Here is a 27,565-nt window from a genome sequence, read left to right as displayed (position 1 = left end):
TAAAATAGACATCAACATTATATCATCAACATGACACGTTACAAAGAGGCTCAAAACCACCATCATGCGACACCTCATATAGTATGTGATAATGGAAAAATACGAGTAGACTGAAGGTCATTCGAGGAAGATGTCTTCTGTTGGACAGGAATATTCCATATGTTCTTTGTAGAACTGCTGAAAAGCTTTCCTGTGAAAACAAAAGTATTTATATACCATATGCATTTTAATTGCATTTTGGGAAGGTGTAGATGTGATTTTAGAACTAGAATGAGTTTTGTCTTTGTTTATGCTTCCAAGAATTGACTCCGGAACAGAACAAAAGTCATTTTTGCCTCAAAAAGTGGGGTTCTGCCATATGTTAACATAAGAGTTCAACGGTCAGGTTCTGAAAGTACAAACCCCATTAATTTTCCCCATTTTGGAGTTGATTTTTAATGTTCCAAACCCTTAAGACCTTCGTTCATCTTCGGAACACAAATTAAGATATTTTTGATGAAATCCAAGAGCTTTCTGACCTTGCATAGACGTGTTACTCTTGTAAACATGCGTCGAAGAGAGACAAGAGAAGAAATTGTTGAATACAGTCGTTATTTTTGTTTTCTTCGCGCACAAAAACTATTCTCATAGCTTAATAATATTAGGGTTGAACCACTGATGTCATAAAGACTATTTTAACAATGTCCTTACTACTTTTCTGTGCTTTGAACATGATAGGACTGTTGCTGTCTATGCAGGGTCAGAAAGCTCTTGGATTTCATCAAGAATATCTTAATTTGTGTTTTGAAGGTGATCAAAGGTGTTACAGGTTTGCAACAACATGAAGGTGAGTAATTAATGACAGAATTTTCATTTTTGGGTGAATTCCTTAATCGTTGTTATATGCTTTTCAAAACACTCATGTTTAACAGCAGAATTCCTGGTGAAAAACTACATTACCCATGATTCTTTTGAAATTCTCCACCAATCAGTGAATCACGACAAATTGCACCAAAAGAAGTACACAGTCTACATATGCTCTCAAACCACTTAACTACTACAGCATTTTTAAATCAATAGTTTTATATTTTTCTATTGTTTTTAATTTGATTGTAATTCGTAATGCTTCATGGGATTGTAGCTCATTCCCTCAGTAAAGCCACACAGTCTTGTACCTTTGTTTCAAATACTTCTCGGCTTTAAATCAAAGTTTGTAACCTTGTGATTCACCTTGTAACCAGCTAGTTTAGTTCATTTCACTAAGGGAAAAATGATCTGTAAGCATACAAGTAAAAGCAAGTAAACTCTCTTTGTGGGAAAATAGACTATATATTAATGAATAGTTTTATACTTCCCAATCAGACGCTTACTAGAAAAATGATGATACGCCCTGCAACCAACTAGCAACATCACCTAGCAAATTATCAAATGTATACTACTGTATATGTGACCCTGGATCACAAAACCAGTCATAAGGGTCAGTTTTTCAAAATTGAGATTTATACATCATCTGAAAGCTGAATAAATAAGCTAAATAAGCTCAATTGATGTATGGTTTGTTTGGATAGGACGATATTTGGTCCAGATACAACTATTTGAAAATCTGGAATCTGAGGGTGCAAAAAAATCTAAATATTGAGAAAATGGACTTTAAAGTTGTCCAAATAAAGTTCTTAAGAATGTATATTACTAATCAAAAATTAAGTTTTCATATATTTACAGTAGGAATTTTACAAAATATCTTCATGGAACATTATCTTTACTTAATGTCCTAATGATTTTTGCCATAAAAGAAAAATCAATAATTTTGACCCATACAATGTATTTTTGGCTATTGCTACAAATATACCCCAGCGACTTAAGACTGGTTTTGTGGTCCAGGGTTACATATGTATTTTTATATACAGCAATATGCTGAAAGCAGTATGTTAAATGAGTAGGATATGCTCCACAATTTAAGAGTTAGTGTATCGACAGAAAATAAGTCAAATCGAAAATTGTGTTTGTGGGATCTTTAAGTGACTAGAGAACTCACCCTATAGATTCAGCCAGCTTTGTGGTTGTATCATCTGAGAAGAACACATGACAGGCGAATCTCTGGTATGCTGGATGTTTTGTTATTACCCCAAAATACCTGAAAAAACATATGATGGAGGATTTACTGTCAAGAATGTGTTTGTATTGTCGTTGTATGTTCTCTTTTTCCCTGTAGGGGGAGTTGTAGATGGATACAAATTGGGTTATTGTATTTACAGTTTTATGTAAGTGACTACTAACTCTCAATCCCAGATTAAGAATCTTAAAACAGTCTCTGCATCTACACTGCCATTGAATTTTTCTTCTTATTATTCAGCAAGGATGCATTAAATTGATCAAATGTGGCAGTTAAGACATTTCTAATATTACAAATGATTTCTGTTTCAAATAAATGCTGTTCTTTTGCTATTCACCAGAGCCCTGAAAACATATCTGCAAAAATATTAAGCAGCACAACTGTTTTCAACATTACTATATGAAAAAAATAATTGATTGTTTAAAATTTATTTGACTAATTCACCCTTATTTTCACTTCAGAGCTAGTCGAAATGGACAGAAAGAATCTAATAATAGCATTTTGAGAGAAACCATGCATTTCCATTCAAACTCACTTCTTGTTCTTCGGATGGCACCCGCAGAAGGAGATGTTTTTCAGTTGAAAAAAGTGAAAGCACTTCTCACCCTGTAAAATATGAAAAGAAAGACTGATTGGTCTAATCAGCAGCTGGGATTAAAACACATTAGTGTAAGCACATCATGTCAGTGTGGTGTGAGGTCGATCTCAGTATGTGCGCTTAACTCCTGAACCCTGTGATTTACATCACTGAGCACGCTCACTAATTCACTCAGAGGGGCTTAAGGGGCGAGATCCCCCCACATTATAGCTACAGATTACCATTCGATCTTAAGACGCTTCATTGTATAACTGTGGGACTGCAAGTGTTGCGTCAGAGTGTATAGTCTTTCGGTGGCAACATCTAGCTACAACATGAAGCCAAGGCAATATTTTTGATAAGATCATATAAATTAGTATAATATTTCAAGATTGAAAAGTTTCAAAAATGTTGAAAATTTCATATGAGAGATAAATATGTATAACTTCAAATATAAGAAATGGTTAAATAAGGTTATAAACACCCTCAAGCCTTGACTGAATAACTTATACAGTACAATATGCAGTATACAAACCCTTCCAGAAGTCTGACAGTCATCCTGAACGATGATTTTCACTCCTCTCGTGTTGATTTCCAGAATACAAGGCGAAGGGGGGCTGAACTGCATTGTTGTTCGTCTGTTTGATGCTATCTGTTGACATAATCAGATTGCACATGAACATCAGATTACATATGAACAACATCATGTCATTTTAATTATGTATTGTGGAAATGCAGGGCAGAATTATAATGCAGAAACGGATTAGTATACCTTGTGCATGGCAGCGCAAAGCACGTCGTTCCCTTTGTGATACGGCACTTGAACAGAACCAAGGAATTTTACCCAGAACTTGTCCATCCAGTCAGTTTTGACCTCTGAATAAAATCACAGTAGACAGAGAAGGCCATTATTGCTCAATGCACAAACAGTGTTAATTTTTGACAGCAAGTTTTAATTTAGTCTTAGTCATAGTCTTTTGACTAAAATGCCATTTAGTTTTAGTCATATTTTAGTCATCTGAATAGTTTTAGTCTAGTTTTAGTCGACTATATATCATAAGTTTTTAATCGACTAAATCTACAGTAGATTTTAGTTGGCTAAAATCGAATAGGTTTTGTTACAGTGTAATGCATTTATTAAGCATTTCTCTAAAATTTACAAACTTATTACATAGGTATTTTGATATTAAGGTTTTATCATGATAGACACAGATTTAACTGCTGTGACATGCAACATGCCTTTATTTTAAAATTAAATGGAACATGGTCTTCTTTTCAATTAAATACTAATAGTTTTATAGGCTAATTATGCATTTTTTATAACAACTTTTTTACTACATTCATCATTATTTCAAGCAGACATATATTCATATTGGCAAGGCAAGGCAAGTTTATTTATATAGCACATTTCATACACAATGCACTGTAAAAAACAATTTGTTGAGTCAATTTAAAATAATTTGTTACCTGGCTGCCTTAAAATTTTAAGTTCAGTCAACTCTAAAACTGTTTATTTAACTTGAAATGTTAATTTATACTAAGTGACAACGTAGATATTTAAGTTGATTCAACTTAAAATTTTAAGGCAGCTGGGTTACTTACCCAGCTTTCAAATATCTAAGTTGTCACTTAATACAACTTAACATTTCAAGTTGACTAAACTTATTTGAGTTGACTGAACTTAACATTTTAAGGCAGCAGGGTAACAAATTATTTTAAGCTGACTCAACAAACTGTGTTTTTTTGTTTTTTACAGTGTCAATTTAAAGTGCTTTACATAAAAGGAAATAAAATAATCAGAAAAACAATCATCACAACAATAAAACAAAGAATTTAAAACTTTAAAAACTGATTTAAAATACATCAGTTTGGACGTAGTGCAGTGCTCATTCAGTAAATGGACAGCTAAACAGATGAGTTTTGAGTCTAGATTTAAATGTAGCTAATGTTTTAGCACGTTTGATTTCTTCTGGAACCTGATTCCAACTGCGGGCAGCATAATAGCTAAAAGCAGATTCCCCTTGTTTTGTGTGAACCCTTGGTATTTCTAACTGACTCGATCCTAATGATCTGAGTGGTTTGTTAGGTTTATATTCAGTGAGCATATCTGCAATGTATTTAGGTCCTAGGCCATTGAGTGATTTATTAATGAGTAAAAGTACTTTAAAATCAATCCTAAATATAACTGGAAGCCAGTGTAAAGATCTGAGGGCTGGTGTGATATGCTCAGATTTTCTGGTTCTATTTAGAATCCTGGCAGCAGCGTTCCAAATGAGCTGCAGCTGTCTAATGGTCTTCTTGGGAAGGCCAGTGAGGAGACCATTACAATAATCCACCCTGCTTGTGATAAAGGCATGGACAAGTTTCTCCAAGTCTTGCCTGGAAACAAAACATCTAATTCTTGCAATGTTTTTGAGATGATAGTATACTGATTTAGTTACTGCTTTGACAGTAAAATTATATAACATGTATATAAATAAATTTAGATTAATCTTTATAAGGATACTAAAGTGATTCAGTGAAGAACAGTAAGTGATTATCTGTCTTTCTTTTGCTGCTTGATTAACATCAATGTCACAGACAATAGCAAGTAAAATAGGCTGCTGTCCCTTAAAAAACCGAACGCATGCATGCAATGTACTGATACACGTCTGATAGTCTCCCAACTGTTTACGTTCACCCAAGACGTAACCAAATGTGTTTACATGAATACTTGTCAAAAGGACAATTCAACATCATTTTGTGTGTATTTCTCCGTTCACAAGACATGAAAGAGTACTCGTGCGCTGTGTATGCTCAGAAAACCGGACCGAATTGAGTTTTTTCAAATTTATCCATATGTCTCCTCTTCTCTTACTCCCAGATATATACATTTTTGAACGTTTGATGAGAAACGTATGACCAAACGTATGACCAAACATATGACCAAATGCATGTTAGCTATTTCCCACCAGATAAATCAATAGGCAGTGATACAGTTCAAATATACACATCTAACCTCCTAACCACGGAGGCAGCAGATTCGTTCTGAATGAATCTCTTCCCAAATCATTCCTCAGTAACATTTTCGTCTCGTTTGTTTTAGTTGACGAAAATGGCAGTAGATTTTAGTCATTGTTGTGGTCATTTAAAACGAGTTTTATTTTATTATTGTCTCATTTTTGTCAGTGAAAAAAAAAATGTTATACTGTCCAGAAAATCTCAAATACTTAGAATACTAAAGCAAAGCCAAGGTTTACCTTTAACAAGTTCATCCTTTGTGACCTTGACAGCGTAAAATGCAGGGAAGATGCCTCTGGATCCAGTGCGCATGTTGTAGGCCTCGCACCATAGATCCTCAGCCTGCACCTCGACCAGTAAGGGGTCATCCGCCTCCAACTCCAACTCATCATCATGGCGAGGAATAAACCTGTAATCAAGCCAAAATTTAGTTTACCACTCATGAGCAGAGTCGGCATGGTTATTTTTTTAGTATCTCTTATAAGTCACTTGGTCCCTAATTGCACCCTAAACCCTTGCGGTCTTTCTCTGAGTTCACACTTTAGTGATGTAATGCTGCTTTGACTGTCGGGTAGAAATGCGTATTGAAGGCCGCAAAGGGGGGCGCTCACGAGCACCCTTCTGAACTTTAAAATGACGGAGACCTACGGTGGACTTAATGGATACGCCATTGTAAGTCCGTAAGACTGCAAGTGCACATTAAATGTTCCATTTGGGACAGGGTTTTTCTTGTTTTTCTCAACAGTGCATTAAGAATTCGATCGAATCCTTACCTGAACACTGCTCTGTGGCTTTGTTCTCTTTCCTCTCCATTAATAACACAGGAGAAGAATCCAAACTCAGCACCTGAGTGGGAGAACAAACGTTCATTGTCACAACAAGAACAACAAAGGATAGAGACGTTTCAGTAAGAACCGGTGGCTGAATTTCATCATCTTGATCCCTGGCTGGTAAAAGGTGGGTGTGATTTTAGCAAAGCAATTAATGAGGAAAATCTGTAGTTCTTGCAAAGTCTTGGCAGATGTATTACTGAAGGGGTGCTGCAGGGTTCAATACTTGGCCCTTTGCCATTCTTTCTAAGCCTTTCACACACCGCTCTTGCCTTTATTGGGTGTATCCACTGCATATAGAAGGTTAATGGATGTTAAGCTTCACAAGAAGAGCTAGTTTTTGTAAATGTATAAGGCATATATTCTTTCTGAAGCATATGACCCTGACCCTGGACCACAAAACCAGTTTTAAGTAGCACGGGTTTGTTTGTAGCAATAGCCAACAATGTATTGTATGAGTCAGAATTATCCATTTTTCTTTTATGCTAAAAAAAATTAAGGTATTAAGTAAAGATCATGTTCAATGAAGATGTTTTGTAAATTTCCTACTGTAAATATTTTGAAACTTAATTTTTGATTAGTAATTGCTAAGCATTGCTAAGGAATTCTTTGGGACAACTTTAAAGGTGATTTTCTCCATTTTTGTGCATTTTCAAATAGTTTTATCTCACCCAAATATTGTCCTATGTCAATTTCAGAACATTGACCCTTATGACTGGTTTTGTGGTCCAGGGTCACATATTGTTTGTTTAACCCCTGTATAGGACAAGTTACGACAAAGCCATCATCTACTGGGAACACATGGTCTTTAGAAAGTTTAAATTGACATTAAATTGTAACATACTGGCAGCCAAAACTCCTAAACTTGGACAATGGAAGTGTTTCATGGTCAAAAGTAGCCAAAATACCACAAGAACTGGCTAACGAATTTAGGAGTACTTACAATATTTAAGATCTGTGCAATTCAGCAATAACCCCTATGCTAAGACAATTGATTTATTTTTTTTAAATTAATCACAGGATGTTTTAAATTCCAAATTAGCTCCAATTACTCACCAGAGAAACGTGACCGTCCATTCACGAAGACGTTCATGAACTTGCGGGAACGGGGCATGTCTGAAGTGGTGTCTGTGGTGGAATCCGCAGAGAAACCAGAAGTGTCTCTCCTCATGCCCCTCGCTCCCGACTCTTCCTCTTCTTCATCCACTTCCTGATCCTCCTCATCCTCATCAATGGCAGACTCGTAGACTGTATTGTCACTGTCACTTTCGTAACCTTTATAGCAGTCCTTGATACTCACTAGCTCGAGCTTAGCATGCTCATCCACCACCAGGGTGTACTTAACAGAGTCATACGTCAGTCCCGAAGCATCCGTGCTGACCGCCACCGCCTTTACTGTGTCCTCTTTTACCACTTTAGGCTTGCGGGTTTCAGCCCACTGACCAGCGTCCCCCGCATCGCTGAGGCTGACAGTCCGGCATGGGGGAGTGGGTGGATACACCTCATCCTCCTCGCTAATGGAGGGGTTCGGACAACCTGCCGATGGGTAGTAGTGAAGGGGAGGAAGCTCCGTGTCCGAACTAATGGACATGCGGTTGCTGTCGCTGCTCTGGGACAGAAATGGTCGCTCTTGTTCACCGTTGACTGGTGTGAGGTGGATCTCCTCTGTTGCATTTCCTTCCGAAATACGATAGTCCTTGTTTTTGTCGATCAACTGCTCACACGTACCTTCATTCTCCGCCGGATACTGCACTTGTTCCCTATAACCGTTGACGGTGTGATACCGGGCTTTTTCCTTGCAAATGTTCGGGATGTCAATGACACCCTCTATCAGGGTCACTTCTGTGGATTTTCCCCTCATGACTGCCTGTGTGAGGGGCGCCACTGCATTGGGGTTGTTCAAAGACTCTGACAACTTGTCCTTCTTCTTGGTGTGAAAGGCTGAGGCTTTATTCGTAGAGGAGGCAGGGCCCCGTGGTTTGGTGTCAGCCCTGGCTTGAACTTTGTCCCCGTCGGTCAGGTTAACCTGCTCAGGTTTGGCCACCGGATCTCCTGTTTCACACACACAGAAGATTATACATTAGGCAATAAGCCTAATGGAGAAAAACATCTGAATAGGATTATGTAAAAATGGTAGTTAATGCCACAGTTAAAGCCACACAAAATGCTAAGTTTTACTCGGCACAGGAAGTAATGAACCCTGATGACTTTTAAACCAATATAGAAAGCAAATGTATTTTTTAATTCAGTGTATGTAGTTTTTTCTTCTAAAGCTCAATGCCATTGGAATTAATTATTTTTGAGGGTGAAGTGTGTAATCTTTCATCTTAAGGAAGGTGCCATCACATAATATGAGATCAAAACTTGTCTCATGTCAACCTTCATTCATCTTTGGAACACAAATTAAGATATTTTTGATGAAATCTGAAAGCTTTCTGACCCTGCATAGACAGCAACGCAACTGACACAATCAAGGCCCAGAAAGATAGTAAGGACATCGTTAAAGTAGTCCATGTGACATCAGTGGTTCAACCGTAATGCTACGAAGCTATGAGAATACTATTTGTGTGCAAAGAAAACAAAAATAACAACTATTTAACAATTTCTTTTCCGTGTCCCTCTTTGATGCATGTTCACGAGAGTACCACAGCACATGCTTGTGAATTGCTCTGAGCCACTGAGCTCAGGTCATCTGGGTTTTTGAAAAATATATTTTTTTGCAGTCTGCAATGTAGCTATCCTTAAATGTAAACAGTCTGCAAAGTTGTTAAACAAAAAAGTGCATTATAGATAAAGATATTGTCTCAAAAGAAAGAGTTGACGCAGAATTGCCTTAACGAGTCGTCATGTTTTTCGAATCTTCTGTTACCGATCTACGTCACTGGGTGACATATTAGCATAATCCCTGCCTGCCCGTGAAATACGAACACTCTGACCGGCCCACAAACACTTCCGCTAGTTAGCGTGTTAAAATCATGTCAAGAAGACGCCGTGTTCTACACTGTGAAAGCAAGTTTGTTTTGTTTCCATTGTTGAAAGATGATTATGTGAAGAATCAGTGGTTAAAATTAATTTTTTTTCACAATACCACAGCAATACAATTTGATCCTTTTGTTGTGTGCTCATCTTTTTGTTGAGGACGGCTTCTCTAATCTTGGCTTTTATCTTCTTTAGCTTCTAATCTAATTTATTTGGACTAACAAGCGTCTCCAAATCACAGCCTGTAAGTAAGATTGATGTGTACATTCTAAGTGAGTGCTCAAAATGTCTATTTTTTGTGCTAATATGTGATGTATACCTAGTGCAGCTTTAGGTTTCCAGGTAAACCTTGCTGAAATAGTTCTGATAATTCGCTGTGAACCTACTATTTCCTAAGAATGTGTCAATTAATGTAGACTGTTGCTGTTATAATTTAATAATGAAGAATGTAACCTAGACATATATTGGTTTACAAACTGTGTTTCATCAGTTTGTCAAGTTAGCACTCGGCTAACATAACCACCATTATTGTTTTGTTATGCGTTTACAGTTTAGCAGCTAAACTTTAGCTGTGGGCAAAATTTGCTTGCATAAGTGTTAAACAAAATGTTTTTATGTCATTATTTTAAGAACAGATTGGAGCACTATATTATTGTTTTATGTATAGGTTCCTGCTCAGGGTTGCCAGGTTTTCACAGCAAAACCCACCCAATTGCTACTCAAAACTAGCCCAATTGTGTTTCGAGGGGGCTCCCTGTTAAAAATCAGATTCCGGGGTGTAAATACAACTTTTTTTGTTGGGTTCCCCTGGTTCTAGGGGCTAAGTATGACATTATTGGGGTTGCTTTAACCCACAAAAACAACCGCAGACTTGGCAACACAGATGGTAGATGCATTTAAACCTGTTGTTGGGGACTTTAATTCATTATAAGGACGCTTTTAAAAACCATATGACCTGCTCTTTAACCATGTTCTTAATACCTTTCTGGGCCTTAAATGTGTCAGTTGTGTTGCTGTCTATGCAGGGTCAGAAAGCCCTCGGATTTCATCAAAAATACCTTAATTTGCATTACAAAGATGAACGTGGGTTTATAAAAGAGTGTACATTTTTATTTCATACAGACTGCTAAGGCGTATAAGTAGGTGCACTGCTAATGCTTGCATATGCCAAATGCAAATTTCCTATTATCAGTGAAGCATATAATTTTAGTATATACCAAACCCATCCAAATTGGAAAAAAGCCATAGTATTTACACTCCTTGATGTATTAAGCTGAAACAGAATAATGTATTTCAGCAAAAATTAAACACATTAGCTTTACGGTATCCAAGCCTTTTTCATACTAGGAGAGTCACACACAAGTGACATCTGATGAACTCTCTGGGTAAGTAGATTGACGAAAATCCCATTAAGTTAATTACAACACGTAAACACATTTTCATTCCATGAAAGCAAATACTACAAAACACCTACGATTATGAACAATAATACACCTGCAACTTGTATTTCTTTCCTTTATCTAATGATAATTCCTCTAATGCATTAAAGTGATTATGAAAAATTACTTGATCGGAAAATTCAAGTCTCAGCAATTCTTCAGACATGTTCATTTGTGTGGTGCGAGTGGCCATTACTCACCCTTAATGTGCGGTGATGAAGAATGGGTTTTCTTTTCTTTCCTCCGCTCTTTCTCACCAAAGGAATTGTTATTTATTGTGTCCTGCGATTAAAGTAAAAAGAATGAGGGTTAAGTTTTTCAATATACAAAAAGCAGAGTCAATATTGTTGAGATAAACACTTACCAAAAATAGCAAAACTAAACATGGTAACATTTTTTGGACACAACCATGAAGACAATGCATTCTTTACAGAACCTTAAAATAACATAAATAGCAAGGTAGAATAAAAGGAAAAAAGTCATGTATATTTATATATAGATAGATTCTTTGGTTTTTCAGCATCTTTTGCATATTTAAACCCTTTCCAACAATGACTGTATGATTTTGAGATCCATCTTTTCACACTGAGGACAACTGAGGGACTCAAACACAACTATTAAAAAAAGGTTCAAACATTCACTGATGCTTCAAAAGGAAACACGATGCATTAAGAGCCGGGGGCTGAAAACTTTTGAACCGAATGAAGATGTCCAATTTTTTCTTATTTTTTTTTAAATTTCACTTTTTTCCATTTAGCCCTTCGGAAACAACAGAAGATACTTGTATGTTTCCCGGAAGACAAATTAAATACAATTTACCTTGATCTTCAAATTCAAATGCATCGTGTTTGAGTCCCTCAGTGATCTCAAAATCATACAGTCACTACTGGAAAGGGTTTTACATTTTTAAAAAAATAAAAATGTAAAAACATTCACACAAAAACACGCAGACGTGTACAACCCTCCATCTCGGATAAATCACGTGATTTTGTCAGCATCACTAATTGTCACCACATTTTAGGTGCTTTTATATCCTATAGTGAAACTGAAACTATATGTGACTGCAGTCCATAAAACGAGAGAATTACAGGAAGAGCAATCTGAGCGATAGATTAATGCTCTTTCCTGTCGCTGACTCACCAACTGACCACGCTGCTATAATGCACCTTTAACACTGACACTCCTATGTTACCATAGCAACGCGCCCATCGATGATGCAGGAATTGGCATGCGCGAGAGCGTGTCAGTGTGTGCGTAAGTGTGGGGGTAGATGGGAACACACAGTAGTGTTCGTGACGAAGAAGGAAGACACAGATGGCTGATATGATACTCCTATTTAGTGACACTAAAAACGATATGAGGAAAGAAACCAGATGGGAGAAACTCGATCTCCACTGTTCATCACTATCCAGTTTATTAATCGGAGCCAGTCTCAGTCTATTACTGTAGGTCTACTAATATCAGACATGTATTAGAGGGATAGTTCACCCAAAAATGAAAATTCTGTGATTAATTAGTCACCCTACTGTCGTTCCAAACTCGTAGGTCAACTTCAGACCACAAATGAAGATATTTTTGAATGAAATACTAGACCCTGCATAGACAGCAATGCAACTACCACGTTCAAAGCCCAGAAAACATTATATTTACATTTTCAATGGTTGAATATCCCATTTCTTTCAGAAACGCATCAGATTACAGAAGTACAATAAATAGGTTGTCGCACTTCACACTGATTCTGAGGGTTTCAGCCAGCACCCAGGCCTCTAGCTTGCTAGCTGAAATATTTCTGTCACAATGTAGATATTTTTAGAGCAGACTTTCTTACAGTTTACTTGTATTACCCAATAACTGTTCACTTTCTGTAGAAAAGCTCTTTGCTAATTCCTCAAATGCCCTTTGAGCCTAACGGCTGTGCCAATGCTGCAGACGCAGAGAGATTCGACAAGCCAAGATTATGAGATTAAAGACAGGGAAGCACATTTACAGTCATCCACCATCTTCTATGCTCGTAAAACAGCCTGCTGACCTGGATATGATTCAGTATGCACAAATATTCAAACAAAAGCCTGTTTTTTTACACAAGTAACTATGAGGTTTCATGTCAACAGCATAACAAAACAGTTGGCAAAATAATTCGATATAATACAAGTGGGCTGTTGCAAGTCTTACTTATAAAGACCATCGGTTTTAGGATATCTGGTGATTTGGGAATTTTGGCACACTGGACTGGCCAGCACTAATGCTGTAAGATGGTAAATATTGTTATGCAATTACAACAGAACAACCTGATTAAACCACATTGTGTTAAATTGGCCTTTTTTAGCTCAGCACATGTTAAAGAGATGAACATTCTTTCATTGTTTACTCACCCTCATATCATTCCAAACCTGTATTGTTGACCTATATTAAATTAAGAATGCGTTTCTTGATCTGGAATAAAGTCACTTTTATGTAATGGAGCAGCTGGAACATGCAGCAAAATATCTCTATTTGTGTTCTGTGAAAGATAGAAGTTTGGATTGACATGAGGGTGAGTAAATGATGATGAAGATTGAAAATATGGAACACATAAAACCATTATTTCTAGAATTTTTATGATCATAAATGTATTTTAAGGTAATATTGGAAATTACAGCAAGCAACATAACCAAATACTATTTCAGTAAAACTGAAAAGGTCATTTTGAGTTCATTACAGTCTGGTTTGGAAGTCTTTTCAGGAGATCAGTGCTGGGCCATTACCTAAATCATTTAGTTTTGCCAGCCTCATTACCCATGATGCACTTCAAAATGCAGAGGAAGAAGACTCTCAAAAACTGAAGTAATTTCAGTGTTAGAGTACAAGGCTATATTCTGGGGTGGTGCACATAACTTTTTTAGCCTGGTTTAGTACCTGGGTTTGGTCCTAAATATAACTCTAAAAAAAAAAAAAAAAAAAAAAAAAAAGAAGAATCGTGATAATAATATCATTGGACTTTACGTGACAAAATGCAGTTGGGCTAGTTTTGAGTAGCAATAGGGCGGATTTTATTGTGAAAACCTGGCAACCCTGCTTCTGAAAAGTGTGTTCAGTGAAGAGCGTCAGTAAATTAAATGTCAAATTTTTGCATTGCGCTTTGAAAATGGCAGCGAATAGCATATAATTATGCTTTTAATTCAAATAGAAATCTTATACAGTATTACAGTATGTCAATCTAAAATGGTAATTGTGCATTAACAGCTGTCAACCATGTCGGTACGCAAATGCGCACTCTGAACTTATTTACACAACGCATTTTCTTATTTTGGTCGCAGACCACTTATGTGCACCCCAGCTATATTACCTATATTATGGTAGTATTTAATTTTTTTTTTTTAATATTATTACTAGTAATTGTTTATATATTATATTAACTAAATATATTATATTTAGTGCTGACAAATGATTAATCATGATTAATCACATCCAAAATAAGTTTTTGTTTACATGAAATATGAGTGTGTACTGTGTATATTTGTTATATATAAATGCACACACATGCATGGTTATATTTAAGAAAAATATGTTGTTTATGAAATATATTAAATAGGGCTGTCAAACAATTAATCGTGATTAATCACATCCAAAATAAAAGGCAATGTTTACATACTATATGTGTGTTTACTCTGTATATTTATTATAAATACACACACATACATGTATTACATACACATACATATATTAAAAATATATATTTTATGTATATATACACTTGTACATAATTTCGATTGTATATAAATATAAATATTTTATATGTAAATCTAAAATATTTGTAGTTAATATATAATCATAATATATAATCATTTGACAGCCCTAATATTTATATATAATATAAATTATATGAATCTAAATATATACATGTAAATAGTTTTAAAAATATATACCGTGTGTGAATTTATATATACATTACAAATATACACACTAGACACATATAATATTATGTAAAAAAAACAACAACAACTTTCTTTATTTTGGTTAGCTGCCTAGGCTACAGTTCAAATTTTATTTGTTGTTTTTGTTTTTGTTTTTTTAAATCTAACATTTATTTTATTTTGGCTTTATTTTAATTACCAGAAACTATTTTTAATAGCTTTACTTTGATTTAACAACACCAGTTAATATTATGCACAGTAAATAAACTTATAACACAGAAAATATTATCACTTTTTATTAGATTTATAATGTCTGTGATTATCACCGCTTGTGTGTTTTGTAAAATTTAATAAACTAAGGCATTTAATATTAAGGGCAACCAAATTGTAAGCCAAATAGTAGTTAATTAAGAAGCTCAAAATGGTTTGTCACATAACACCTCATTTAAGTGCTCCAGAAATGCATAAAAAAAAATCAGGGCTTAATTGTCACCACTAAATTCCATTATCATCATATTACTGAACATGATAAAACTCCAGGGTTGCCAGGTTTTCACAACATAACTCACCCAATTGGTACTCAAAACTAGCCCAAAACTACCCCAATCACGTTTTGAGGGGAGCCCCTTGTAAAAAATCAGGTCCGGGGGGTTTAAAAACACGTTTTTTGGCAAGTTGCCCGCAATTCGCATTCCAGGGGCTAAATATGACGTTATTGGGGTCGCTTAAACCCATGACATGAAAAATAACCCACGGCAACAGTGTTAAAGTAGCCCAGTTCCACTGGAAAACCATCCTTTTTCCAGGACAATAATAGTGGAAATGTTAACTATCTTGATAATGTAGCCAACAAATACCCCCAGGGGTATAAACAGTGACAACATGCCCTGGTCTATTGTAATATGATACATAGATCAACAAGTACAGTAGCTTGCTCTAAAATGTCAATCACAACCCTTTCAAAAACAGCACCACATATGGCATCCAAAAAACAGAGTTTTTACTCCCACCTCGTTATATTTTGTTCAAATCACCCCATTAAAGTGCCGCCCCTGCTGTTTGACCCTCACAGGTCAACAGTAACGATCCACTCTCTCTCGTTCTTGTCGGATTGCATTACACACGGAGGGCGGACAGCAGTGATTCATAGCAGGTGGGCCGAGCGGGAGCTCACAAACAGGAAACGTCATCAGCATCACCGGCCGGGAGTATCAAAGAAACCCGACCGCTACATACCACCGATTTACATACGCGCTGAAAATACACGCCATCCCTCCAGGGGAATGACACGATCGCTCGAGATCCTGTTTGTGCAGTATGGAAATGATCACTTTTACTGTAAAACAATTTCTAATCCCCGTCCATCTGTTTGGGACCTAATCACAAGCCTCTTAAAGACCAAAGGCCGCTGCCAAAACAGTCCGTCTCACCTGAGTCCTTGGCACTTGCGGGAAAAGATTCAGGGTGGTGGGTCTCTTGGGCCGGTATGTATCCATGGCGACGGCAGCGATGAAATCCTTTAGCTGAGGCTGAGTGACAGGCGGCCCTGCGCCCTGCTCTTCCTTGTGGTTGTCATCGACGGCATCAACCGGCCGCCTGGCGTTCTCCTCTTCCTCCTCTTCTTCCAAGATTCCTCCCTCTGCATCAATCAGGTCCAAGTGGAGCATCTCCGTCTGCAGCTCCACCACCCCCCCTCCTCCGGCCGCTCCTCGGCGTGCCATTGGTCGGCTGAGTCATGTGATCCTGGGAAGAGCAGGCAGCAGAGCTTTAGAGGCGAGAGCAAAGGAGCTGCAGTCAGACGCAGCCGGCCAATCGGAGAGCGCTGATGACATCAGCCTGTGGCTCCCTTCCTGCTGTAAGGAAAGCTAATTCAATCCCAGAGAACAATGAGGCGTGTCACACGACATAAGCAAAATAAACACACCCAGAAATGACAAGGAGAGAGATTATAACATGTTTAATTACACTAAGCTGCCTCATTGTCTTTAAATGCAACTCTTCACTATGCCAATTATTGCATTAAAAGGCTGTGAATTCAAAAATGAAGGATTTTTGTTTAAGTGGTTGGATAATGATATCCATGCTAAAAGGTCAAATGTGATTGAACATGTTTAAATTATGTCAAAGCCAATTGTCTTTCAGCACAGATTTTCTTAGCTTTGACTCTTGTGTCATAATGCTAACCAGTGCACTAAAAGCCTGGTGAAATCATTTAAGTGGTCAGACGATGATAATGATGAATTGTTTGCTGTGACTGAACATGTTTTGAATTGTGTGTCAAAGCCATTATGCTAAACTACCACCTTTTTGTCTTGAAACGCAGCTTTTCTTAGCATAAACACAATGCTAATTATCACATTCAAAAGATTGTGATATCATAAATGAGTGATTTCAGATGATGATAATCATGATAAATCATCTGATTTAACATGTTTTGATTTCTCTCTGTCTCTCTCTGTGTGTTATGCTAAACTGCCTTCTTGTCATTAAACGCAATTACATAAAAAGTTTGTGAAATCGTAGATTACGTTTACGTTAATTTTTTTTTTAAGCGGACAGACAATAATGTCCATATTAAATGAGAAGTCCACTTCCACAACAAAAATTTACAGATAATGTACTCACCCCCTTGTCATCCAAGATTTTCATATCTTTCTTTCTTCAGTCGTAAAGAAATTATGTTTTTTGGTGCCCAATTTTGAACTTCCAAAATGCAGTTTAAATGCGTTTCAAATGATCCCCAATTGCGGTTGTAAACGATTCCAACAGAGGAAAAAGGGTCTTATGTAGCGAAACGATCAGCTATTTTCATTTAAAAAAACTTTTTACAATTTAAATACTTTTTAATCTCAAACGCTCATCTTGTCTTACTCTCCCTGAACTCTGTGTATTCTGGCTCAAGACAGTTAGGGTATGTCGAAAAACTCGTATCTTCTCAAAATCTTCTAAATCGTATTTTCTCCCTCAACTTCAAAAATCATTTCAAAATCACCCTACATCACTGCAGAAGTACCGACCCAGTCTTTGCAAAGTGAACATGCAAAGAAGATCAAACACCCTTAACAAAAAAGGTAAAACTGCAATATAGGACCATTTTGAAATTGAGGGAGAACATGAGATGGGAGTTTTTCAACATACCCTAACTGTCATGAACCGGAACAAAAACAGTCCAGGAAGAGCGAGACGAGCCTTTGACATTAAGAAGTATATAAAAAGTATTATTTTTATGAAAATAACCAATTGTTTTGCTAGATAAGACCCCTCTTCCTTGGCTGGGATCATTTACAACTGATTTAGGATCGTTTGAAGCCGCATTTAAAATACATTTTGGAAGTTCAAACTTGGGGCACCATATCAGTCCATTATATGGAGAAAAATCCTGAAATGTTTTCTTCAAAAAACATCATTTCTTTACGACTGAAGAAAGAAAGATATGAACATCTTGGATGACAAAGGGGTGAGTACATTATCTGTCAATTTTTGGTCTGGAAGTGGACTTTAAACCATCAGATGTGACTGAACTTTTAATTTCTCTCTGTCAAACAACGCTAAACCGCCTTATTTTCTTCAAACACAGCTTTTCTTAGCATAAACACTTATGCTATAGCTAACTAGCACATAAAAGAGGTTGTGAAATCATCAGATTAAAATATGATAATGGTCAGATGTGATTATCATTAACGCACTGAGAATTCAGCATGTTCAGTTAAGCTAATTTGCTCTTTTGTCGATGCTAATTATCACATTTAAAAGGTTGTGATATCATAAATGAGTGATTTTTGAGTCGACAGATGATGATTCTTGTCATTAAATGCCACTTTTGTTAGCATAAACACAATGCTAATTACCACAGAAAAAGGTCGTGAAATCATAAATTGGGGATTTCTGTTCAAGCGGTCAGATGATGATATACATGTTATACCATCAAATGTAACTGAACTTAGAAATTCTGTCTGTCAAACCAATCACACTAAATCACCTTATTGTCGTTATGCTAAACTGCCTTGTCATTAAATGCTACTTTTCTTAGCATAAACACTTATGATGCTAATTATTACATAAAAAGGCTGTGAAATCATAAATTAGGTTTTTTAAGCAGTCAGACAATAATATCCATGTTAAAGCATCAGATGTGACTAAATTTTTAATTTCTCTCTGTCAAACAAATTACCCTAAACCGCCTTATTTTCTTCAAACAGCTTTTCTTAGCATAAACACTTATGCTATATTGCTAACTAGCACATGAAAGAGGTTGTGAAATCATATAGGAGATATTTTTGTTTACATTTAAGAGGTCAGATTAAAATATGATAAACGGTCAGATGTGATTAGCATTAATACATTGAGAATTCGTCATGTTCAGTTAAGCTAAATTGCTATTTTGTCAGTGCTAATTATCACTTTAAAAAGGTTGTGATTCATCATTAATGAGTGATTTTCAAATGGACAGATGATAATTCTTGTCATTAAATGCCACTTTTATTAGCATAAACACTTACGATGCTAATTACCACAGAAAAAGTTTGTAAAATCATAAATTAGAGATTTCCCTGGTGAAAAAAACAGCATACACTGTAAAAAATAAAAAAACACAATTTGTTGAGTCAGCTTAAAATAATTTGTTACCCTGCTGCCTTAAAATTTTAAGTTCAGTCAACTAAAATAAGTTTAGTCAACTTGAAATGTTAAGTTGTACTAAGTAACAACTTAGATATTTGTGTTTGCTAAACTTAACAGATGGGTAAGTAACCCAGCTGCCTTAAAATTTTAAGTTGATTCAACTCAAATATCTAAGTTGTCATTCAGTATAATTTAACATTTCAAGTTGAATACACTTTTTTTGAGTTGACTGAACTTAAAGTTTTAAGGCAGCCAGGTTACAAATTATTTTAAGTTGACTCAACAAATTGTTTTTTACAGTGTATGCTGGTAGTTATGTTTTGATGCTGGTTTAAGCTGGTCCTTTGCTGGTTTATGCTGGTCAAGAACCAGCATAAACCAGCTAAGGACCATCTTAAACCAGCATCAAAACATACCTACCAGCATATGCTGTTTTTTCACCAGGGTTTTAAGCGGTGAAATCAATGTTAAACCATCAGATGTAACCGAACTTATTAATCCTCTAGCATTAACACAGTGAGAATTCATCATGTTCAGTTAAGCTAAATTACAGTTATCTAATTATCTACATTAAAAAGGTTGTGATATCATAAATGAGTGATTTTTAAGTGGACATGATGATAATCATGAAAGTCGTTATGCTAAACTGCCTTCTTGTCATTAAACGCTACTTTTTTTTAGCATAAACATTTACAATGCTAATTATCACAGAAAAAGGTTGTAAAATCATAAATTAGGGATTTAAGCGGTCAGATGATGATATACATGTTAAACCATCAGATTAGACTGAATGTCTATTTAAATTCTCTGTCAAACCAGTTACACTAAACCGCCTTATTGAACACAGCTTTTCTTAGCATAAACACTTACGATGATAACTATTGCATAAAAAAGGGTGTGAAATCATAAATAAGGTATTTTTGTTTACAATTAAGAGGTCAGATTATATGACAAACAGTCAGATGTGACTGGCATTAACAGAGAATTTATAATGTTCAGCTAACCTGCCTTATTTCCTAGCATAATCATTTAGTATGATGCTAAAAGTTGTGAAATTATAAATGAGGGATTTTAAAGTGGTTAAATGATGCTCAACAGTCAGATGTGTCTGACTAATTTTTCTCCGTCAACCCAATTACGCTAAATGTCCTGTCTTCAAAAACAGCTTTTCTTAGCATGAACGCTTATGCTATGATGCTAACTATCGCATAAGAGGTTGTGAAATTTTTTGTTTACGTTCAAGAGGTCAGATTATAATATGACAGATGTGACTGGCATTAAGACAGAGAATTTATAATGTTGTTAAGCTAAACTGCCTCCTAGCATAATCACTTATAGTATAATGCTAATAATCACATAAAAAGTTCTTAAGTTATAAATGAGGGGTTTTTAAGTGGTTTACACGACGAACAGTCAGATGTGATTGAACGTTATAAATTCTGTAAAAGCCAATTACGCTGAATCTTATCTTTCAGCACATACTTTCTTATGTCATAATGCTAATCAATGCACTAAAAGGGCGGTGAAATCATAAACAAGATATTTTTTTAAGTTGTCAGACAATCATGATTCTGATGTGCATGTTTTGAATTGTCAAAGCTGTTATGCTAAACTGCCTTCTTGTCATTAACATTAAAATGCTAATTATCACATAAACAGTTTGTAAAATAATAAATTAGGGATTTTAAGCGGTCAGACAATGATATCCATGTTAAACCATTAGATGATATTTTGTATTTTGTTTACATTAAAATATGATAATCAGATGTGATTGGCATTACCACAGAGAATTAATAATGTTCAGTTAAGCTAAACTGCCTTGTTTCCTAGCATAAACGCTTACAGTATGCTAATAATCACATAAAACGTGAGGGATTTTTAAGTGGTTAAATGATGATAAACAGTCAGATGTGATTGACTTTGACATCTTCCCTCGGTGTTCATGTCTAATGCTAATGCTAATTGACTGTTATGCTAATTGGCTCTGAAAACAACAGCCTCTTGCGACCTCACTCACTCATACTCATATGAATACTGAAATCTCTGAAAACTCAATCTCTACACATATTCATGGAAACAGATGATGTGCCTTTGACCTAGAAATCTATTTTTGCTGTGGGGTAAACAGCTCGCTGAGCTCTGCACCGTCAGATGATTCCTCATTCAGCTCCAGACTGTGTCTCATGGAAAGATAAGTGACTGTTTGGTTTTAGGGTGGAGAGATATAGAAACCACACATACACGTTTTACTTTGTGGTGGGGACCGCCTGTTGATGGCTACTGCTTTTGAATGAAAATATCTCTGATTACTATAGTCTAACTCTAATCATACTCTTTAAATACATTTTAATTAAGGGAAGACACAAAGCAGGCCAAAAATGGAAGGGATAGTCATGCAAATGTTAACTTTGGTCATTATTTACTCACCCTTATGGCATTTTAAACCTGTTGGACTTGTTTTGTTCATAAAAAGCAAAAGGAGCTGTTTCACAGAATGTTCAAGCTGCTCTTGAGAGTTAGCGGCTGATGTTTACCAACCATTATCTTCTGTAATATAAGTCTCTCCCCAGAATGTGAAGTTTCAGGTCAAAGTACCCACCAGATACACCAGATTCATTTCGATTTATCGTGCAGCCCTACCAGATCATTTATTATATCATTTTGAAAATGCCTATTTTGAGTGGAAACAGAAACACGCTGTTTTCGCGCATGTCTCTTTAAATATAAATGAAATGCTGCTCCCCACCCCCTTTTCCAGAATAGGGCTGTGCCCACACAGCTTGTACGTCAGATACTCTGCCAAAAACATCTGTTTGGTTTTGATTATCATGTTTATGCATTTTAAACCATATTAGTTTAAACTTAAAGGGGTCATCGGATGCTAAGTTCACTTTTACATGTTGTTTGAACATTAATGTGTGTTGGCAGTGTATGTACAAATCTACCCTATAATGTAAAAAATCCATGCAGTGGTTTTTAATTCATCTGTAAAAATAATATCCCCTTTTTCAAATCGAGCCATTCTCAGATGCCTGTCGTTGTGGTGTCACACCCACAGAGGCCGCTCCCACGATAATTGATTGACATTAGTGTCTTACCTAAAATCAGTTGTAACAGTCCAACCTCCATGTTTTGATGCTGGAGCAGGGATGTAAGTTACACAAGAATTGAGCGATTGAGGTGTTGTGTTGCTGGATGTAATAATGAACGTAGTGGTCATCATTTACTCCCGACATCTGAGCCGCTGAAGATGCAGTAGATTACGTTTGTTTGTGAAGGGAATGCGCCTCCCGATCGACATATATCCGTCTATGTTTGCGCAAATCATTTGTGATCCAGCTTCACTTACAGCAGAAGGAAGTATAAGGTTTTTTTTATGAATCTTTGCGATCGCCTTTCCTAATAATGTGCTAGTTAGCAAGTTTAGCGGCTAAACGCGGCTAAAGTAAACATGCTCGTCACTCCACAGAGAGAAGAGAGGGGCGGGGCGAGCAGAGCTCATTTGCATTTAATGCAGCCTCAACCAGAATTGGATGATTTTTGCAGAGCTGATTTTGGCGAGGTAAAAAGGGTGTTGTTTTACACAACCATTGAGAATTTTCATTAAGACCCTAAGGAATTATATCAACTTGTGGTAAATGGGCATCCGATGACCCCTTTAAATATAGGGTTTTCTGAGTGCACACATTTCTGCACAGAAAGCGGCTGTCAAACAACATGTGAGTACAAAACGAAGTCCTCTTTCATGTCTTATTGCGCTTAAACTGTCAAATGCACAGAAGCTTATGTTAAAAACACACAGGAGTTACAAGAACAGTCGGTTATGTAGTGAAGGTAAACAGCTGGGAAAGAAATCGCATGTTTATATTTGTCTCTCATCTGAGGCTGGGAGTCTAAATAGTGTTCTGTGCTCGTCTGTGCAGCCAGTGACAGAACAGTTAGCATGCTTTGCTCAAACTTTTGCACCATTGTCGCTTGCAAAAACTAAATGACGGCACCGTGGGTGGAAACGTGCAAAAGAGGTGGTAATATTATTATAAGTTTCCCCCCATGTCATGGGGGGTGCGAAATCTGACACGCTCGTTTTTCCACAAGCTTGCTGAAGAAAGTTACTGGATTGTCTTTTTAATGTTTTCTGGGTTGCGATTATAGCACTTAAACACAGAAAAAGTCTGATTTTCATGATATGTCACCTTTAAGTGTAACGTTTGACTCAGGAACTAGTAGATTGTAGTGAGTTGTAAGTTCATACCTGGATTTTAGCCCACAGGAGATTAACTACAGGCTCAGAGCAGATGTTAATTAACCCGTATAGGCATGTACAGGTGGTGCTTTGGCACACCTCCCGAAAACAGTAAACCCTGAGCAAATATACCAAAATAAAATAAAAAAAAAAAAAAAAAAAAAAAAAAAAAATACTGAAAAGATAAAAAATTACATACACATATATTGCTTAAATACACAAGTAAATATATTTATAAATATATTTAAATTAAAATACCCTAAATAAATGGTACCCTCTCAGAAACAGGGTACAAAGTCTGTCACTGGGGCAGTACCTTTTCAAAAAATACTAATATGCGCCATTTCTGTGCTAATGTGCAGTGTAATATGCAAAATAAATATAACTAATCAGTTACAGCTACTGAAAAAAATGTAAAAGTGAAAAATGTAATTAAATTAGTTACTTATAAAAATGTTAACGATTACAAAGGGGGTTACATCTGAATATTTTTTGTAAATAGCTAGGATATGTTGATTATTCAACATTTTGTTGCTTTGCCTGTTTTTGATGTGCATGAAGCCTCTTTCCATTTAAAGGGCATTTAGTAAAGCGATGCTATTCTGATGCTTTTGATTGGTTCTTTTGTTCATCAATCCATGTTCATTCGCTGAAAGCTTTAGACTACAATCTGTCTGAGAGCTGCAATGTCAAGTGATAAAAATGCATTCCAGTGCTAAATTATTATAATCTTAATTCAAGTGATGAAGGGTTTGAAAGTCTGACAGTAATCAGAGCTGAGTACTATTGTGCAGTAGGGTTAACCCAGCCTGCTTTAAATGCTTGAAAATGATTAACAGTTGAAAACGTTCATTAGAAAATTAACAAAGTAATTAAAAAGTAAAAGTAATCAAATGTAATTAGTTACATTACTAAAGTAATTGAAATAGTTACACTGTTTATTACATTTTAAATAGGGTAACTCGTAATCTGTATCCTATTACACTTCCAAAGTAACTGTCCCAACACTGCTAATATGTACATTTAAAGTACTAATACACTACCAAAATTTTTAATGTTTTTAAAGAACTCTCTTCTGCTCACCAAGTCTGCATTTATTTGACCCAAAGTACAGCAAGAACTTTAAATTTTAAAATATTTTGAAATATTTGTACTATTTTAAACAACTTTTCTATAGAAGCCCGTTTCCGCCACTGAATAAAAAAAGGTGAAAAAGGGTTAGAAAAATATATCTATATTTAAAAGATATAAACTCAAGTTAGGAAATCAGAATTGCGAGTCTGTAATCCGCAATTGGGAGTTTATATCTTTATATCAGAATTGTGAGATAAAAAGTCAGAATTACAAGTTAATATGAAAATTCTGAGAAAAAAAAAAAGAAATGTGAGATGTGAACTCGCAATTGCGAGAAAAAAGTCAGAATTGCGAGTTTATATCTAACAATTCTGACTTTTTCCTCACAATTCTGACTTTATATCTTGCAATTCTGACTTTTCCTTACAATTCTGACTTTATATCTCATAATTCTGACTTTATATCTTGTAATTCTGACTTTATATCTCGCAATTCTGACTATAACTCACAATTGTAAATTTATATCTAATAACTCTGAGGAAAAAAAGTCAGAATTGCAGTTTATATGACACAATTCTGGGGAAAAAAAAGTCAGAATTGTGAAATAAGAAGTCGCAATTACCATTTTTTAATTTTTTTCAGTGGTGGAAACGGGCTTCCATAGAAAAGTTGTTTAAAATAGTACAAATATTTCAAAAAATTTCAAAATTCGAAGTTCTTGCTGTACTTTGGGTCAAATAAATGCAGTCTTGGGGAGCAGAAGAGAAAAACATAAAAAATCTTACTGTTCAAAAACCTTTGACTGGTAGTGTATTAGTACTTTAAATGTACATATTAGCAGTGTTAGCACGGTTACTTTGGAAGTGTAATAGGATACAGATTACAAGTTACCCTATTTAAAATTCCCTAGTTTTCCATTTGAATATATTTAAAATGTAATTTATTACCTGTGATCAAAGCTAAATTTTCAGGATTCTTTGATGAATAGAAAGATCTGCATTTATTACACTATAGAATTCAAAAGCTTGGAGTCAGTATATGTGTGTATATATATATATATATATATATATATATGGGGGGATTTAATACTTTTATTTAACAATGATGCTTTAAATGAATCAAAAGTGATAATAAAGACATTTATAACGTTACAAAAGATTTCCATTTCAGATAAATACTGTTCTTCTGAACTTTCTATTCATCAAAGAAACCTTGAAAAAGAAATCCACTCGGCTGTTTTCAGCATCATAAAATTAATAAATGTTTTTTGAGCAGCAATTCAGAACATTATAATGATTTCTGAAAGATCATGTGACTGGAATAATGATGTTAAAAATTCAGCTTTGATATCACAGGAATAAATTACATTTTAAAGAGCAGATGAGACGTCTTTAAAAAACATAAAAAATCCTACCGTTCAAAAACTTTTGACTGGTAGTGTGTACCCTTAAGTTACAAACATGCACCCTTAAATGGTAAAAAAGGTACTAAAGTGCACCTTTTGAAAATGTATCGCCCCAGTCGCAGCTTTTGTACCTTTCTGATTATATGAAAACATATTTACCCTAATGTCAGCTATGAAAACAGAGTAAAAATCTATACAGTAAGTTTATCTGAGGGTACAGACTTACTTTAGGGTCGATGTCGAGCTGGCAGAGAGTGATTCCGTTCTCATCCGTGATTTCGGTCACTTCTGAGAGGTCATCGTCCTCGTATTCATTCAGACTGATGTCATGGGTTAACCTGCAAAGCGCCAACACACCCACTCAGACAGTGACACACACTACGTCATCCTCCACGAGGCCAACGTTAGACAATCATACAGAGAACAGGGCAAGGCTCGCCTGCTCATCTGATAACTTCACAACTACTGCAATGCTGTAAACTTCTAGGCGTATCACACACAGATCTTTAAATGTACACATTTAAACACTATTTAAGCAGCGTATTTCAGTCATTTAATGTAGTTGATGTAGTTATCCAAGTCTATTTAATAAACTTACAATTTTATTTAAATAAAAAGACTAACTTAAGTTACATTGAGAATGATGCAAGTTATGCAAATTAAAATCTGTTTTAAAAATGCTTAATGCTTATTTCTTTTAACACTATATGAACCTTAAACAATGACGAATACAAATCTTTAACGAATCTATTGTTTGGAAACAAAGTTGTTTTTAAGTGTTCGTACCCTTAATCTGCAAGCTAGGCGTTTACTGATGATTTAAGCTTTCAAAAGCACTCAGACATACTAAAAATCACAGTACTTCCTGTTTATATACCTGCAACTGTGCATCCGCCCACATTTCCAGACAGATAACAAGATGAACAAGACAACTTAACATGATAACAACAAATCGAGTCAAGCGAATGCGCCTAATACAACTATAAACGTCTTTTTGCACACCACAGACGTTATTTTATCTTTTAGTTATGATTTTGTATCATGCAGAAGACTCAAATCAAGCCTATTTTTGTATTAGAAACACTGCATACGCATATTAAATTCCAAAGTAACATTTTGGCCTATTTTCAGAACACACAAGCTGATCCAAGGTCAGTTAAGTGCAGCGCAAAAAGGCCATGTAGGGGACACTGTACCATTTCTCCCACTGTTCCTCCATCCAGCTGTCCCCATCCTCTCTGGAGTCCATGGCCAGGCTGAGCACCATCTGCGGGGCAGGGCGGGATGCCACTGGACCCTTCTTGAGGGGGAAATCGATGGAGCCGACAATTATGCCACTTTCTTTCTCAAGCAGCCGTCCGGCACTCCACACAGAAGCGTCCTCCACGAGGGTCCTCGGGGAGGGGGGTTACA

The 27,565-nt window shown here is 35.9% G+C and overlaps 1 protein-coding gene across 1 annotated transcript; it reads right to left on the bottom strand.

Moving 5' to 3' along the window:
- Positions 1-84: 84 nt before the first annotated feature.
- Positions 85-27,565, bottom strand: mapk8ip1a (mitogen-activated protein kinase 8 interacting protein 1a). Its single transcript, XM_051100003.1, is given in 13 exon segments — positions 85-190; positions 2,015-2,113; positions 2,628-2,698; positions 3,205-3,321; positions 3,442-3,545; positions 5,909-6,078; positions 6,443-6,515; positions 7,556-8,551; positions 11,118-11,199; positions 16,241-16,501; positions 16,503-16,553; positions 26,379-26,490; positions 27,349-27,565. Coding segments are annotated over 13 exon segments (2,280 nt in total). The 5' UTR covers positions 27,420-27,565; the 3' UTR covers positions 85-117.

This window comes from Labeo rohita, chromosome 25 (genome assembly GCF_022985175.1).
Source record: "Labeo rohita strain BAU-BD-2019 chromosome 25, IGBB_LRoh.1.0, whole genome shotgun sequence".
NCBI classification, from domain to species: Eukaryota; Metazoa; Chordata; class Actinopteri; order Cypriniformes; family Cyprinidae; genus Labeo; species Labeo rohita.
The sequence above is the reverse complement of the archived record's forward strand: the minus strand, read 5'-3'. Positions and strand labels throughout refer to the sequence as shown.